General features: G+C 40.3%; 2 protein-coding genes across 4 annotated transcripts; both read right to left on the reverse strand.

Annotated features, from left to right (window-relative positions):
• Positions 1-114: 114 nt before the first annotated feature.
• hps4 (HPS4 biogenesis of lysosomal organelles complex 3 subunit 2) lies at positions 115-11483 on the reverse strand. Of its 3 annotated transcripts, none has more exons than XM_030417168.1 (13): positions 11345-11483; positions 9720-9824; positions 8335-8425; positions 7700-7843; positions 7475-7582; positions 6469-6585; positions 5986-6080; positions 5826-5898; positions 4899-5017; positions 3071-3722; positions 2536-2662; positions 2101-2212; positions 115-1844 (listed from the first exon to the last, which is right to left on the reverse strand). In XM_030417168.1, the coding sequence occupies exons 2-13, from the start codon at positions 9749-9751 to the stop codon at positions 1673-1675; spliced, it is 1842 nt and encodes a 613-aa protein (XP_030273028.1). In that variant the 5' UTR covers positions 9752-9824; positions 11345-11483; the 3' UTR covers positions 115-1672. The 3 variants fall into 3 exon arrangements, with proteins under 3 accessions (XP_030273028.1, XP_030273030.1, XP_030273027.1); XM_030417170.1 differs by lacking the exon at positions 11345-11483 and adding an exon at positions 9905-10046; XM_030417167.1 differs by lacking the exon at positions 11345-11483 and having other exon boundaries at positions 9720-10026.
• A 153-nt stretch (positions 11484-11636) lies between these two features.
• Positions 11637-16538, reverse strand: LOC115581782 (uncharacterized). Its single transcript, XM_030417173.1, has 7 exons — positions 15984-16538; positions 15695-15869; positions 15197-15267; positions 14940-15113; positions 14011-14108; positions 13864-13935; positions 11637-13777 (listed from the first exon to the last, which is right to left on the reverse strand). The coding sequence occupies exons 1-7, from the start codon at positions 15997-15999 to the stop codon at positions 13634-13636; spliced, it is 750 nt and encodes a 249-aa protein (XP_030273033.1). The 5' UTR covers positions 16000-16538; the 3' UTR covers positions 11637-13633.
• Positions 16539-16809: the final 271 nt, after the last annotated feature.

Consider the following 16809-nt stretch of genomic DNA (forward strand, 5'->3'; position numbering starts at 1 on the left):
CAGCGGGACGGTGAGGCGGCTGCGGGGCCGCTCACAGGCCGCTGATGGTTCTCATAAAGCCGAGTGGTTTAACACAAGCAGCGAGGAAAAGAAGCTCACACAGGACTCAACCCCGAGGATCGATATTCATTTAATGATCACTAATAACACTCCGCGTGACGTCACAGTGCAGCTCATACAAACATGACGAGAGAGAAAAAAACAACAGCCGAATAATTAAAAAACACTTTTTTGTTATCAAACAGTTGATTGGAAATAAATAAACATTTTTATAAAAACTACTTCAGATTATTTAAGTTATTTGTGTAAAAGACAAACAGAGTTTTGCAGAAAGATTCTGTACAGACATTTTATAAAGTGTAAATATTTTATCTTTCTCTAACAAAGTTCTTATTTAATGAATATTTACAAAAAAAAAGGAATATTTACTGCACTGAGATGTAAAAGCAGCTGTGAAGAAAATGTTTGCAAGTTCTGACTTTTTCTCACAAATTCTGAGATCAAATACAGATTATTTTTATTTATTTATTCATTTTTCTTAGATACATTTTTTTTTTATTTCTTCCCAAATAGAGATTACATTTGTAATTTTTTGTATCTGAATTCTTCGATCACATTCAGAATTTATTAATTTTTTAATCAATTAATTTTTTTTTTTTTTTTTCTCAGTTCTTTGATTAAATTTCTTTTTTCCTCAGAATTTTTAGAAAAAATTTAGAAATAATTTTTTTTACTCTCGAAATTCTAAATTAAATGTAGATTTTTTTTTCCAAGATTAAGTCCAGTGTTTGAAAAAAATAATACAATTTTATAATAAATTCTTTCGAAATTCTGTCATTAAATTTAGATATTTTTTTTTCACAGAATTGAGAGAAGAAAAAAATCATAATTCTGAAATGTGTATATTAATAAACAAACATATTTTTCAGTTTGTGTAGCAAGATTCTGTACAAATGCACTAAATCAAGTTGTACAAAGATTTTCATCTTGCATTAAAACTTCCTATTAAATGAAGAATTACCATTGAAATGAATTATTATTATTATTATAGAAGGTGTGAAAAAACACTTGGGTTCTTCTTGTTTCTCAGAAAAGAAGTTAAATCAGGATTAATCTGACTTTTCAGTCGTTCCTACCTGGAGATCTTCAGGGAGCTGAAAGTTCCCGGTAAGTAAACGCATCATCTCTACCTGCTGCTGGCTGTTTGAGAGTCGCGTCCAGTAGAACAACATCTAAAGATCGCAGCACAGCACAGCTGATCGGGTCGTGTGGTTCGTTTACATGATGAAACAGAATTTAATGATTTCATTGAGATCAAAGTCAGAATTCAGACTTTTTTTTTGTGGTTTTCTGACTTTAATTCTCAGAAAAAAGTCAGAACACAAACACATTTTCCACAGCGGCTGAACGGAAAATATCTTTAAAGTGAAAACAGATCACAAACTGCACCAACGTGTGTGAAGAGGAGCTTAATACTGTAGAACTGCAGCTCTAAATACAAAAGGTCCAGTGTTTTACTACAACAGAAACTTACTTGCCTCCTTCTCTCTCAAAGCGAACTTTACAGAATCAGAACTTCTGTGTCCACAGCTCAACATTCTCACATTTCCTCTGCTGGTTTTTACTCACAGGACAGTTCTTCATCTTCTGACCTCCTCGTGACGCCGTCCTGTCACAGCAGGTTGACGCCGTGCTTCAGCAGTCTGTGTCGGGCCTTCCCGGGCAGAGAGAAGGCGCTGTCCTGGTGGTTAGGGATGCCCGAGTTCCTGAACGATCCCCCGTGCTGCTGGAAGTAAGTCTCCTGAGCCACGCTGCGGGTCCCATACACAGCAGCTCCGGCACTCCTGCAGGGGAACATTTACATTTCAAGCATGCAGATTAACGCAGCGCAGCGCAGAGAGCCGAGTGACAGTGAAGACGCGAGACAAGTTTCCTTTTTCTGTAAATGTGAGCTGCAGCAGTGTGTGGAGGAAGAGCAGGGATTGGTGGGATGTGATGATAAACCACCACCCCCGACTTCTACTAGAAGAGCCGTGAAAGACCAGAACCCCCCCCCCCAGCCCCCTCAAACCACCTCCACCACCTCACTGCCGTACTGACCTGATAATAGCCTCCTGCAGAGTTTCAGTGTTACAGAAATGCGAGTGAAGAAGTGATGTGGCTCTGACAAAAGGACGCTCCGGGGCTCCCCCTGGTCCACCAGACAGGTTGGCTGCAGAGACACACAATGAGAAGAGACCCACATTAACCTGGATGGACATGCCTGCTGCACAAAGGAATCCTGATCACAGCCTCGCTAATTAGCCGTTAGCTCATGCAAAGACAAATATAAACCAAACACACCCCCCCTCCCCTTCTCCACCACCTCCACCACCACCCCTCCTCTGGTCCCAGGTAGAGATGTTGGGCTGTGAGCTTGAACTCACTCTAGAGGAAAAGTGGAAACCCGAAGAGGAAATATCAGAGAAGATGCAGAGAAAGTAAAGAGTGGATGCGAGTAGCGGGAGGAGAGAGTACGATGGGAGGGAGCCTCACTCGTCAGCGTGCTCTGAATGTGGTCAAAATGGGCGAAGACGTAAGGTCCCGGAGCGCCCGGGGCTCCTGGAGCGACGGTCCTCAGGTGGGCCTCCAGTCCGTTGAGAGACGCCAGGCTGCTGTGATACTGGAAAACAAACCACAGAGGAAGAACTGCTGTCAACATCTGTCCTGAGTGAGTTCACTGAGGGCCAAAATAATGAAGAATTAATCTTTATAAAGTGTCTCCAACTCAACAACTCACTAAATTAAGTGTTTTTTAAAGGGAGTCTGGTGACTTTCTCCACGGGGACAAAGAAGTAGCCTATATTGGTACTGTTTAGTGTCTTTGTAACATGCGACATGTTTAGATCAATAAAACGTTTCTCCTCGTGAAACAACTCTTAAAATCACTACATTTGTTAATGGAGTCTGGTGGTGTTGTGGTCACAAACGTTGGCAGGTTAAAAAAAAAAATCATAAAACACGTAATCTCATAGCAAACTTCACAAAAATGAAAGTCTACGTGTGAGTTATTAACCGGGTTGTTTCTCACCACTTCCTCCATAGAAGCTGTGTCGCTCAGGAAGAGAGGCTCCACCAGCAGAGCCAGAACCAGGCCTTTGACCCGGTGCAGGTACAGCGTCATGGGGACCAGCTGACTCTGCTCCGGGTCGTCAAAAGCCCCACAGTGAGGAGGACGAGGAGGTTCTGGAGCGCTCCTGCAGCCGTCTTCCTTCCCGTCATGTGATTCATCATTTGCAGCCTCCCTGAAGTCAAACACTGTCCCGCAGGCCGCGCCTCCGTCTCCTCCTCCGTCTCCTCCACCGTCTCCTCCACCGTTTAGAACCTGGCAGTTCTCTTCGAACACCGAGGCGTCCGTCTGGCTGTCTCCTCCGTTGCTGTGAAAACTGTGATAATACGACGGCTCCTCCAGCGCCTCGTCCTCGGCTTCACTGGAGTGTTTTCCGTTTGAGAAAGGAGGCTGGAGCGGCTGCGTTGGAGGGTGAAGTGGATCAGTGGCGCTGTGAGAGGGAACCGGGCTGAACACGGAGCTGTCTGACAGCTGAGGACTGAAGGACTCCAGCTGGGGCGACTGGAGGGAGCCGCGATCAGACGGATCTGAGTCGGTGGAGGGCATGTCTGATAACGTCCTCGACAGGCGGGTCTTCCTCCGCGGAGTCTCTTTTTGTGGAGTAGACTCTGAACTGAAGGGGCAGAAAACTGATTGAGACACGACACCAACAACTTCATTCAGTATGTTGAGAAAAACTCTGCAGAGGGTTTTCTGTTTCTGTTGGAGGTGGGAACACCAGAACCTCTACAGGAACTGTCAGGACTTTTGTTTTCACATGTTAATCATCCTTAATGTGTGGAAGACGTTTATATTTCATCTGAAAGTTACAAGAAATGTTGAGGAAAAAACCTCATACAAGTATGTTAAAGGAAAAGTTCAACCCAAAAAGGAAAATCCATCCTGTCATTATATGGTGGCTGTGATTTTTAGCGTTACTAATCGTGATTTTTATTCGGTCATAAACCCAAAAAGAAATGATTACGATTCTTCCTCAGGGGAACCTGAACGTCTGAACCACGTGTCGTCACATTATAACAAAGTTAATGAGATATTTTAGCTGATTGACTTTTTATTTAACCTTAACTTAGACAATTCTCACGAGAGACCTGGTATTTCTGCTGCTCGCATGGACAGAAACTATTAATACTAAATAATCACTTTGATGATATCTGACTGTAAAAAGGGACATTAAAGGAACAAACAAGTCAGTCTGGAGCTTCACAGTTGTTGCAGAGTTGCAGCATTCTGCTAAACACCTGAAGCAGCTGGAGACTTGATTTAAAATATAATTATCTCAATTTAAACTTTGCAGAATTATCTGTTAGCACTTCCTGTTAGCAGTGAACCTGTGGATGTACAGACAACTATCACTGGATCACTGTGATACTGAAGACAACTTAAAAACATGATTTTCTAAGGCAGGTTCTGCACATGTGAGGAGCGTCTTTTTGTTTGTTTTCTAAGTGGATTTATGGAGTCGTCATCTTCTCCCTCCATGTTGATGGAAAGTCAGGTGAAGTGTCGTAGTCCACAGAACATTTCTGGAGTTTTACAGTAAAACACAGCAGCTGGAGACTTAATTTACAAACATCAGATGTCTCTGTGCAGCTCGTCTGCTGTGATCACAGTCTGCTGGAGCCCCGAGATCACAAACATGACTTTCTGTCAGCATGAGGGAGGAAACGATGCCTGAATTTACATGTTTTGGGTGAACTGTTCCTTTAAGTGCTGTAAAGATCATTATAAACCGCCTCTGATAAATACGTTCTATAAACAAGGTAACAAACTCATGAAGCTCAGAAACTACCTGAGGTGTTTGTTGACGGGAGCAGACTGCAGGTACTGAAGCTCAGACAGCGTCAGGAACACGGTGACGGAGCTCACAGCGCCACCGAATGGACCGGAGGAGCAGTGAGCAGCGGGCGTCTGAGCACAGGTCGACATCAGAACACTGGATTAGAACTTTTCTTTGGCCTAAACTCTGTTTTTAAAGGTGCTGTATAAATAAGTTATCATCAGTATTTTTTAATGTTGTACTACAAATTATATTTTCTCTTTCTTTGTTTACAAATATTTAAGTTTTTCATGTGTTGTATCAAATAAAAAACATATTTTACAAAATAAATATAAATAGTACTTTGTGTAAAATATAATTCAACATGCAACATAAAACTACATTTTGTGATAAACTCTTAAGAAAAATATATTTGCTTATATTGTTAAATATATGTGGACTCATGTTATTATAATGATTGTTAATATATTACATGGATTTATTATGTTATCATTTTATTTTACTACATTAGTTATATTGCGTTATTGTTGTTACATCATATTGATCCTCAATGTTATTATCATTATCTCTTTTCTAATATTTAAATCAATATTATTAACGGACCCACCATGTGGATTTCGTCAGCCGACACCAACATAAATTCACATCTTTGTGTTTTAAGAATAAGATTATATCCTGTAGATTATAGAAGATGTAGTGTTTTATTGTTTTATTCATCAGCTGTAATTTAATTATCTGCCGATTATGTAAATTTTTCTTTATCGCTCCGATAAATATCGTGCGTCCCAACTGTTATTGTTCCTCATGTTTATGTTTTGTCCTTTCACGCTTTAAAAAAAAGTATTTTCTAATAAATTGCATGATTTATTTCAGTAAATGTGAATAAAGGTTTGCTTCATTAAGGCGGTGATGAGTTCAGGGTTCTTCGTTGTTTCCTACCTTCGTGTACGTTTCACTCTCATGAACCATCACCTTCATCGTGAGCTCCGGACACATCTGTGTGCTCACAACTCTGCGGAGAAACGACAGGATTGATGAGAAGATTTCAAAAAGCTGTTATCAACAAAAACATCTGGATGATGTTTGAACATCAGCTCACCGTCCTCTGAAGAGAATACAGCCCGCCAACACCAGAGGGCAGCGCTGACACGCCTGGAGGATGAGGGCGGCTTTCAGCAGCAGAAGAGGGTCAACCTGAGCAGAGACGACAGATTATCATCATTCAGCTCGTTTTAAAACATAAACTGAAAGATAATATATACATACATGATTTATACTACCAGTTAAATCCTCCATAAAGACTTTTCTGAATGTTTGTATACGTTCTTCTTCAGACGTCGTGTGAAGCATCATGTGACCGATTGCTTCAGAATATTGCACCAACAACAGAACATTGTACCTTTTAATCTCAACTTCTAAGTGGCCAGAAATATCCAGGATTAACTGGTGCAACACTGAAGCCACAATTAATATGCAGAAGTGATTACACAACACTGCAGCACTGCAACAGTCACATCCTGTCTGAGGACATCGACGTGCAGCCGCAACACAAGCAGCTCGAGTTGAGACGTGTCGGACTCACGTTGGTGGAGTCGATGGTCCTCAAGCAGCTGAAGATGTGATGAAGCTCTGAGGATCCGGACTGCAGGTGTGAGAGGTACCGAGCCCAGCGAGCAGCCAGAAACTCCTGACTGCTGAGCTGCAGGGAAACCAAACGCTCATATGATGATGTGAAACATTTACAAACGTGCGTCTTTTACTGAAATTAGGAACAAAGTCACTGAATTGTTTCACTTTTTTATGTTATCTTTACTCCAACCGTGTTGATGGAGACACAAAACAAATGTCAGACCAGACTGAAGGGGAGATATCATGATGTTAAAATATGCTAATTAGGAATTATCTTGTTTAAAAATACACAAACTTTTGACATACGAGAGTCAAATGTTTTTCTACAAGGAAATTTTGGAAAAAATCTCTTGAAATCGCTCCATAAATCACAAAACACTGTCAACACCTATTAAAAAAAATCAATTTTCTCTGTGTTTTTTAAATAATTTTTGTTTAGAGGTGCAACGATTAATCGATTAGTCAACAGAATGAAAATCAATTGAAAACTGATCAATTGTTTCAACATTTGCTGCGTTAAATATGAGAATCTTCTTTGTTTCTCGTGTTATTCGTGTTTGTTCTGGAGATCTGATGAACTCTACGATTAATCAATGACTCCTGTAAATGACTGATAATCAAAATAATAATATTCAAAAGAATAGGAAATGTTTTTCTCTTAATCAGCATGAAACTAATTTGCATTGGATTCCAGAGCAAAGACTGAACAGGAAGTAAGATCAGGTTGAAAAAAGAAAGTAAGTCAAAGGTTTTTACACCAAAACAAAAAATACTGAATAATGATTTTCTTTATATTTTTCTAAATAAACTGATCTTTAAATCAGGCTGTGAGAAACATGAACAAAGCCGCCAGAATAAAGAGAAGAATAAAACGTTTGGTGTCTGAAGAAGCTGCTGGATGTAAAATTACTCTTTGGTCTGAATGCACAATAAGACTAGCAGTATAATGGACACCTCACCTGGTAGCTCTGCCGGACAGAACCGTTGTAGAAACAGAAGAGATCGATCAGCTGATCCAGGAGTTCACAGACGCTGACGATGGGAACTTCAACTGAGCAGCCGAGAGCCTGAAAGGAACGACACAAATAAATCCTCTGAATCACCATCACAGACTCGTATTCAGAGGAAACAAAGCCAGAACCATCCTGAAAGTCTGCAGCTGGACCCGCTGCATCCACACTCACCCAGAAGAAGTCGTCTTTCATGCGGATGGCGAACTTGTTGCGGCGCAGCCTCAGAATTCTCACCGGAGAGAAAGAAAGCTCAGAGACACAGCGGCCGACGCCGGCGAGCTGACCACAGAGCAGCTCCTGCCTGTCCAGAGGAGTCTGACACACACACACACACACACACACACACACACACACACACACTAATCAATTCAGTGATCAGTCGATCAAAAAGAAAATTAACAGAAAACTAATTCAAAGTCGATTAATCGTTGGATTAGTGGCCGCCTGCTGGGCTGAGACGGTACTGCAGGTCACTGACCATAAATAAATACAAAGTTTTTAAATTTAGATTCTGTAAATGTAAAAAGTAAAACGTTTTAAATGATCATAAAATACTTAAGTTATCTGGTGAAGTTTACATTCTACATGTGTTTTGCTGGATTATTGATTTTCACTGTGTTGCTGTACGTCGTCTAACACAGAATAAAACTAATGTTAGTAAAACACTTTGTAGAGACGATCGTTAGTCTTTGTTACTCTCATCTTTATCCAAAGTGTCCTGTTGTTATAACAACATCCTGCTAACAGTGAAACAATCTGTATTATCATCATTATTAATCATCATCGTGTCATCTGTAGTTTCGGACCTCTTCGGGGTAGAAGTAGCAGATTCCCTCTCTCGTCCGGTCGCCTTCTCCTTTGACTTTGGATCCATCGTAGAGGAAGAAATAAGTGCACCTGCAGAACAAACACACGATCAAACATCACAGTTATTCATTTAACGGGTCAAAAATCAAACACAGCAGTTGTCGTAGGCTGCAGAGTGACGGACGTGTGAGAGGCACGATATGGATTTATTTCAGCCGATACGACGACCGATAATCACCCGACTCTCACAGATGATAAGGAGAAAAGAACCGATGACAGGAACAAACATTTTTATGCTTTTTTATGCCAGAAAGGTTCATTTGAGATTCCTTTATATGATGGCGGCTCTTCACAGGTGCAGCAGTTCGCTGTTACGAGCGCAACATCAGCGTGTTGTTCTTCTTCTTCTCTGTTTTTGTTGGCTGCTGTTAAGTCAACAGGAGTTATCTGGCGTCGTGTTATCAGTCACCCTTAAACATTTCGCTCAGTGTCTTTTATTTATTTAGTGTTTTATTCCTTGTTAATGATGTTTAAAGAGTGATTCAGGCTTCTGTTGCCTCTCATCTGGATTATTGTGACGCAGTGTTTACCTGCCTCAGGTGACCCACGACTGCAGCAGACAGACTGTTAACACGACAGCATCATTTGAGCGTCTCGTCACCGGCTGCTTGTATGTCTTAGAATCCATTTTAAAATCTGACTATTGATTTTAAAGTCCTGCAATGTTTGTCTCTGAGTTACTGAGCTTTCACATCATCACTCTGAACAAAGTTCTGTTGGACGTTCCCGGGTCAGTTCTGCTGTTACGGATCCAAACCTCTGGAATCATTTTTCCCTGCCTGATTTTAAATCACCTCATAAACTCACGTCTGCTGTTTAGCTTCTGATTACCTACTTTCTCTGTTCCTGCCTTGTTTTAATGTTTTATTCTAATTGTCTTTCAGTGTGAAGCACTTTGTAACGTTTGTTTCTAAAGGTGCTACATAAATACAGTTTATTATCATTATTTTTCTTCTTTATCCGTCGATAACTGATCAACTGATCGTGTAAATGTTCCATTATTGGACCGATAATCTATCGGTCAGTTTTATATCGAGCAGGATGCAGCATGAAGACTTTATTCTGCAGGAAGTTTCTGAATTCACTCAGTTCATTGACAAAGTTGTAGTTGATGCTCCTGCAGCTGATGGTGCAGAGAGATCTGCAGGCTGACTGGACCCTGAAGGCAACACGTTTACTTCAATGTCTTTAGGTTTTACAGTTATCTCAGTTTGAGCTCTGGAGGAATAAAGGAGCAGACTCGTGGATCGATTAAAGTCACTGCAGACTGAATGAGAGTTGAAGCTGATGATTCTGGTTCTGAGCGGGTCTGAGCGGGTCTTACCGTCTCACATCTGGCGGCAGGAGCTCAGCCATCACCGACACGAAGCCCAGAAGAAGCGAAATGTCTGTCAGTCATCGGTTTTCTTCCTCCAGACGAAAAGAAGAACTGAAAACAAACCAGCAGCTGTTAGAAACTTTCACACTCGAGCAGCTGTGAGTCCAAATGAAGCTCCAACTTCTCCACACGGCTGGTTCGGTGTCGGTTCGCCTCTGGACGGACTGCAGTCTGTCAGGAACCAGCCACCTGAGGAATGCGGGTCAGTCACACGCAGCGCGAGTCATGTGAAAGTACGGCGAGCGCACAGGGACAAACTAGTGCGTCACGTAAAACCGCTCAAACACAAAGTTACTCCTGGTGAAAAGTTAAAGTTACAGTAACGCTGCTTTAAGTCATTTAACAACAAAAACTGATGATTTTTATTTACAGGAAAAATCAAATTAAAACTAATTCAACAAATTTAGTTTAAAAAAACTGTTTGATCCAGAAATCAGAAATATTTGATTGATTTCATACCAAATTAAGGAGTAAACTGTGATAACTACAGGCCTTTATATGGAGAGAAATACACGACAGTATAATGTGACATGTAATGGAGGTACTCTATTGTACATGAGTACTTAGTTACTTTTCATATCTGGTAATAAAACAGTTACTTTCAAAATGACCACAGAGGCTCAATTTGAACTTCACTGAAAGAAAGAGAAGGTCCTAGTCATCAAGCAATGCATAATAACAACAACAACAACAACAACAATAATAATATATAATAATAATAATAATAATAATAATTTAATGACACAAGGTCCATCTGACATCCAACAGCATGTGTTCAGGATGGAGGACTGACGTGTCTCCATCCATCATAATGTTGTTTATGTTTACTTCACCTCAGTGAACAGAAGATCTTGTGTTTAGTCTCACTGAGATGTCTGCAGCGAGAACAACAAGAGGGACTTTTGTCTTTGAGCAGATGTTTGATGTACTGATGGCAGCTCTTGTATATTTGATAGTATCAACAGTACCTAAAGGAGGATATTAAATAAAAAAAACCCAGGGCTGCAGAGATATTAACACCACTACAAATGTTTTGTCTTTAGTGACTCTTTCTGATCCTTTTTATTCATTAAAAAATAAAAATAAAATCACATTTTGTGTGCTTAAGACCTTTATTTCTTCTTGCTGTGGTATTAGAAGACATATTGAGTTTCTTTTTTATAATTCTGTAGGTTCAAACTTATTAAAAACTTTAAACTGTACAGAATGCAGTTGGAGATTTATCTAAAATCCAATATCGAGTTATTTTTTTGTAAATAAATTCGCTTCAGATGAGAATTAAATCACGTTTGTATTTATTCATAAAGAGAAAATGCTGTTTAATCTTCAGGGAGAGTCACACGTGCGTTCACAGACTATGAGGCGCCTTTAATGAGACAAACACGCGAATAAAATCAGTTTTTCGCTTCATGCTTCTGTCTGACGCTGTGATCGATCCTGTTTTCACCGCTCGATTAACGCTGCCTTCAGAAACGGACCGTGAGCGCGCGCAGCTCCCGTCAGCCAATGGCGGGATTAAAACTCGATCGATCTGGAATCAGCTCATCGGGGAGGGAGACACACGGAGATACCTGATCTATTGCGAAGTCGGGAGTCGAGTTCAGGACCTGGATCGATCCGGAATCGTCGGAGGGAAAACTGCGCCTGTAAATAAGTCGTTAACGTGTCCGCCATTTTGACTTTGTACAAAGATCAGACCGAGAACAAACCCGGAAGTGGATTCAGCTCGACTACGATAACAAACAATAACAAATAAGACCGTTTTATTAAATCTAACATAGAATAAACGTTTGTATGATGAATATTATATGTCTACAATTCTTAAAATGTTCTTAAAATAAAGGCGACACAAACGTTTATTGTCTGTTATTGTAGAATTTATTGTTTCAATCAGCTTTTAGAGACAAAATGTTGTTTAAAATGTTAATGTAGCTGCTGAGGGTGGAGCAAAAATAAATGAATACAACACAAGGATGGAAAAACAAAAATAACTGTACAAAAAATATATATTTATCATCAGGTGTGATTGTAACATTAATTTGATTATTATGATAAAAAAAACTGAATTAAAATGAACCGATTACATTATTCTGTTGGGATTTAGAGGGGGACATCTTCAACAGTGTACATTTACAGGTAGCTTAGTCCCATAATTTACATTTTACAAACAAACACTGTATGTATCCTGTGCTGGTGGCAGAAATCTACCTCACATTACCTGATTACAGGTGTATCATGGAGTTTGTCCACAATGTGTCCAAATCATACACACAAAGACACCAGAAAGTGTCTGACAGGACAAATAAGTTACCTTACGTCACTTTCTGCAGACAGACCAAACAGACAATATTAAATGTCTGCTGGTGTCCATCAGACGTCGCCTGTCAGCGGCTGCAACCATCTGAAACCACAAATTAAATGTAATGACTTTCTTTATGTTGACTTGTTATTATTGCCTCCTGGAGTTGTGAGTATGAACACGACAGAAAGAGTTCCTTCACTACTCATCACTGCTCCTCTCATGTGGTTTTAAGAGGCCTCAGACTAAAGACAGACGTTTGATTCATTCAGTGTAAATCAGAGCCAACAGAAGCACCGCCGGGCTGTAACTCATGATGTGATGGAGGAATCCTCCTGAGGCAGCGCAGCTCCATCACCCTCCTGCTCTGAACTGCACTGTGAGGCGTCTCCTCCTCAGACGAGGACAGGAAATAAACAACCAAAGATGCAAACAGTGCCTCAGTCTGACCGCAATTAATACACAGAGTAATCCTACAACAATTAGAAAATGTCTGACACTTTGTTTTAGATGTTCTGTTGTAGGCTAACCAAGAGGAAAGCATCTCTCTGGTTCCCACAACAGAAAGCCTGTGGGGTTTTGTTTTGATTATTGCAGAAAATAAACTCTTTGACAGGTTTATGGTACAAGATCATCTTCACAGATGAGCAGCCCTTCTGTGATTTTCGAAGCATAAATAAAATCACCGGAAGTAAAAAGCAACTCAACAAATTCAAGTAAATGGTGATATAACCAGAGGAAGTGCTAACTGCTGCGAAGTGTTCGTAGACTTGTTAGGAAGACACGCCAACATGCTCTAACTCAAAATGTGTTTACTAATGTATTTTATGTCATAGATCAAAACATGAGCATATCTTACGATTGTGTTAATCATAGACCTTATTTCAGGCATTGAACTGAAAACCCGTTAAAAAAAACATTGACTTAGAGACGCGGTTAGCGTAACGCTGCTGTGTTCTGGGTTGTCTGGACGTATAAACATAATAAATCTGATAATAAACACCTGAAATGACAACGGAAAGTGAAAATAAGGAGGGACATCCGGCCACATTTCCAAATAAAAGAACATATTTGTTAATAACCCATAAGCTTGCATTAGGATATACAGATAATGTTAGCATCCAACCACCTCTTAGCTAACTTTACATTTTGATGGTGTTAAATAATATGATAGGAAAAGTGTAAATTAACTCGTAAATATCAGCGCTCATCTTTGACATGTTGACTTCAGTCTGGAAGTTAAACACAGTGGATGTTAACAGATGCTAATGTTAGCCAGGAAGTGGTTGAAAGCTAATGTTAGCTACGTAAAAATGTTGTTTAAATTTGAAATTCGACCTGATTTCCCTTCAGATTTATACGATCAATCATTCAACATCATCTCAACATTCAAGCGTGACGTCAGAGGAAAATGGCTGCCATGTATTTATCCTCACCACTGGTTCAGGAACGGAAGAGTTTATATGACTGAAGCAATTCATTACAATCATCTGACCTTAAATTAAACAAGTTGAACATTTGTGTGATATATAAAAAAAACATTAGTATTTTCGTCACTTGGTCACATGAGCTGTTTATCAAGTAACAAGATCTCTTTCTCCAACTTCTTCATTTTGAGCGCTCTGAATGCCATCTGCTGGTCGCGGTTCTCCATCTCCTTTCGGAGGTAGCTGCAGTAAAGAGCTCTTAAGTCGTCTGTCTGCCTCTGCAAAACAAGTTAAACAACACGTATTCTTACATTGTTCTTAAACTAATCATGACCTTAACCCACATGTGACACATACGCCTCACCTCTATATGTCTGCCACCAGATGTGGCGTATGTGGAGGTGGCCCTCTCCTGGACGCTGCTGCTGTTCAAATCCTACAAAACAAAAGTCCAGATGATAATTATTCACAGACAAACATCTCAAAAATATACATGTTCAGAAGAACTTACCCCTTCGAAATGAGAGTCGCTGACGTCCGTCTCGTCACTGCTCAAGCTGTCTGGTTCGGTCTTTGTTACAGGCAGGAGGAGGACGGGATGACCTGAGACTGTAGGAGTGGATTACAATATGACAAATACCTTTTAAATCAGAGAGAGAATTCAGACCTGGTATTAAAAATACGTCCTGAGTGACCACTTGTGTTCAGTCTCACTTTCTCGCTATATTTTCAAATAAGCACTTGGACATACAGATATATATAAATTTTACTTAAAGAATTAACTGAAAGTGTAACATTTGCCGGATTTACAAGAAGGCCCAAATAGTTAAAATTTTGTTGTATACAGAGTTTAACAAAGTTTATAAAGTGTCTCCAACTCAACAACTCACTAAATTGAGTGTTTTTTTAAGGGAGTCTGGGGACTTTCTCCACGGGGACAAAGAAGTAGCCTATATTGTTACTGTTTAGTGTCTTTGTAACATGTGACATGTTTAGATCAATAACATGTTTCTTCTTTCATAAATGGAGTGTAAATGGTGAAATCAGTGTAAACAGTGTGTTCAAACAGCTGATCAATGTTGGCAGGTAAGACTTTAGCACTTTAGACACAGAAGCAGACAGGCTGGTACAGACATGCTGCCACAAACTGACACTTTTTACAAGGAGACAAACAACTTCAGCTGAAAGATTTAATGCTGAATTTACAACAAGGACACAATGATTCAGAATTAATCATAAATAATTTTCACAGAGTTTGTTAAGCGTCTCCTCACTCACAATTCTTAAAATCAGACGATTTGTTAAGGGGGTCTGGTGATATCATGATTTTTAGTTGTAGTTGTTGTGGCTTCTTCTTCTTTGTACACACAGTTGTGTATGTGATGAAACAGGGACACTCATACCTGGACTACAGCAGCCTCTCATGTGAAGCACACCTACCACTGATAAAAGAGCTGCCCGATCCAGTCAGAGGTTCTATACAGGCCCCTCCAGGCAGGACCTCCACCCTCAGCTTGCTGTCTTTGTGCTGCAGCACGTCCTCCTCTGCAGAGGTCAGTGACGGTGTTGCAGACCCTCCTTCGTTCCTCGACATCCCGGCCCTTCTCCTTTTTGCTGCATGAGGATAAATTTGAGCCGTTAAGCACTCACCTGGACAATTCACCTCTGATAATATAGATCTGCAGACACCTGGTTACCTGTTTGCACTATATTTTTGTGTTTGACTTTCACCTGCTGCCACGACCTCTTGTAGCCGCTGTCCGACACACTGGGAGGTGATGGAGCAGAACATGTGTCAGTGGCGAGAAATTATCCTGTGCAACAATACTATTTTATTTTTTGTACATATTCAGATTCATACACTGAGTCTGTTTATTTTCAAACACTGTATTAAAACACTATTTATTTATGCATCCAACCTGAACAAGGCAAAACTCTGACACTTTATTTAAATGAATATAATGCACATTTTTGCCTCATGTATATATAATGCACATAACGTATAGTCCTTTTTATATTTGATCTTTTCGCTCTTATTCAAATCTTTTTTTTGGTATTTTTTAGTATTCTAAGTCCTGTACTTTGGATAATGTTCCGATGTGGGATAAATAAAAGTCTAAAGTCTGATCTTGACACTTTTGAAAGGTTGAAGTCACAATATGAGGCTGAAAAACATGTTTAAATTAAATTCTTACGTGTTTATTTTATCAGCAATCCTCTGCCAGGCCTCCTCCCTCAGTTTGGAGGCGCTGGTCGTGTTGGACTTGGCTGTCAGAATCTCTCTCTCCTCTTCATACAACTTCAAAATCATTTCCTGCTCTTTGGGGCTGAAAAAATGAGCCCTCTCATTTTTTCTCATCATCTGGAAATCTATTTGAAAAACACATAAATATAAATGTTTTTTTTTTTCATGTATGAGTCCAAAGTGACAAAACTCTATCTTAATATAAATGTGCTGTTCTGTGTGTGATGAGCTCTCCTCACCTCTGTCTGCGTTCATGATGCGATCCGGTTTTCGGAGCTCGACTGGTCTCCCCTTTATGTCGACGCGTGAACGCGCAGTTATCCGAGATGTTTCAATGCTAGATTTATTAATCAGATCGTCACCTGCAGGACGTGAGCCGGAACAAAGCCGGGATTAATCGACGCGGTAGATCAATCCGACCCGCGTCAGGTGATCCGTAGCTGCGTGCGCGGCGGGAACAGGTGGAGGAGACCCGGTTTACAGAACCCGGATATCAGCGAGCTTTGTTAACCCAGGATTTTCTAATTCGGCTTATGGCGCGTTCACGTGAGAGAGGTGGAGTCGGGAACAAAGAGTCACGTGGTGCAGACATCAAACAAGACGGCATTAACCATTGTTACACATAAAGGGTTAGTCTGAAGAATAACAGGTACAGACACGCGGACAGACGCCGTGTTGATATTAGCAGAGAAGAAGAAGAATCACATTTAAATCCCTCAAACCCTCAACATGTTCTCTGCGCTCTGCTGGCTCTATCTCTTATTGTAATTGGGGGAAAATACAAAGAAATGAAGGCACGGCATGTTCTTCCTGTATTAAGAATATTTAATATACAATCCGTGAATGATTCCAACTGATATAACTCCAGTCTGCTCGGTGGTCGTCAGCCTCAGCTGGATTCACTGCTCTCAGGTTTATAGCTTCAATTTTCACACGCTGAAGGAAAATATTTACATCTCTAATGCGGGGAAAACAAGCCGATTATGTGTATATGTGTGTGAGATTGGTTGCAGGTGTGTCTGTGATTGTAGGTTGCCCCGTGGAGCTGATTGGCAGTTTCCTGGA

This window comes from Sparus aurata, chromosome 5, assembly GCF_900880675.1.
Source record: "Sparus aurata chromosome 5, fSpaAur1.1, whole genome shotgun sequence".
Lineage (NCBI taxonomy): Eukaryota > Metazoa > Chordata > Actinopteri > Spariformes > Sparidae > Sparus > Sparus aurata.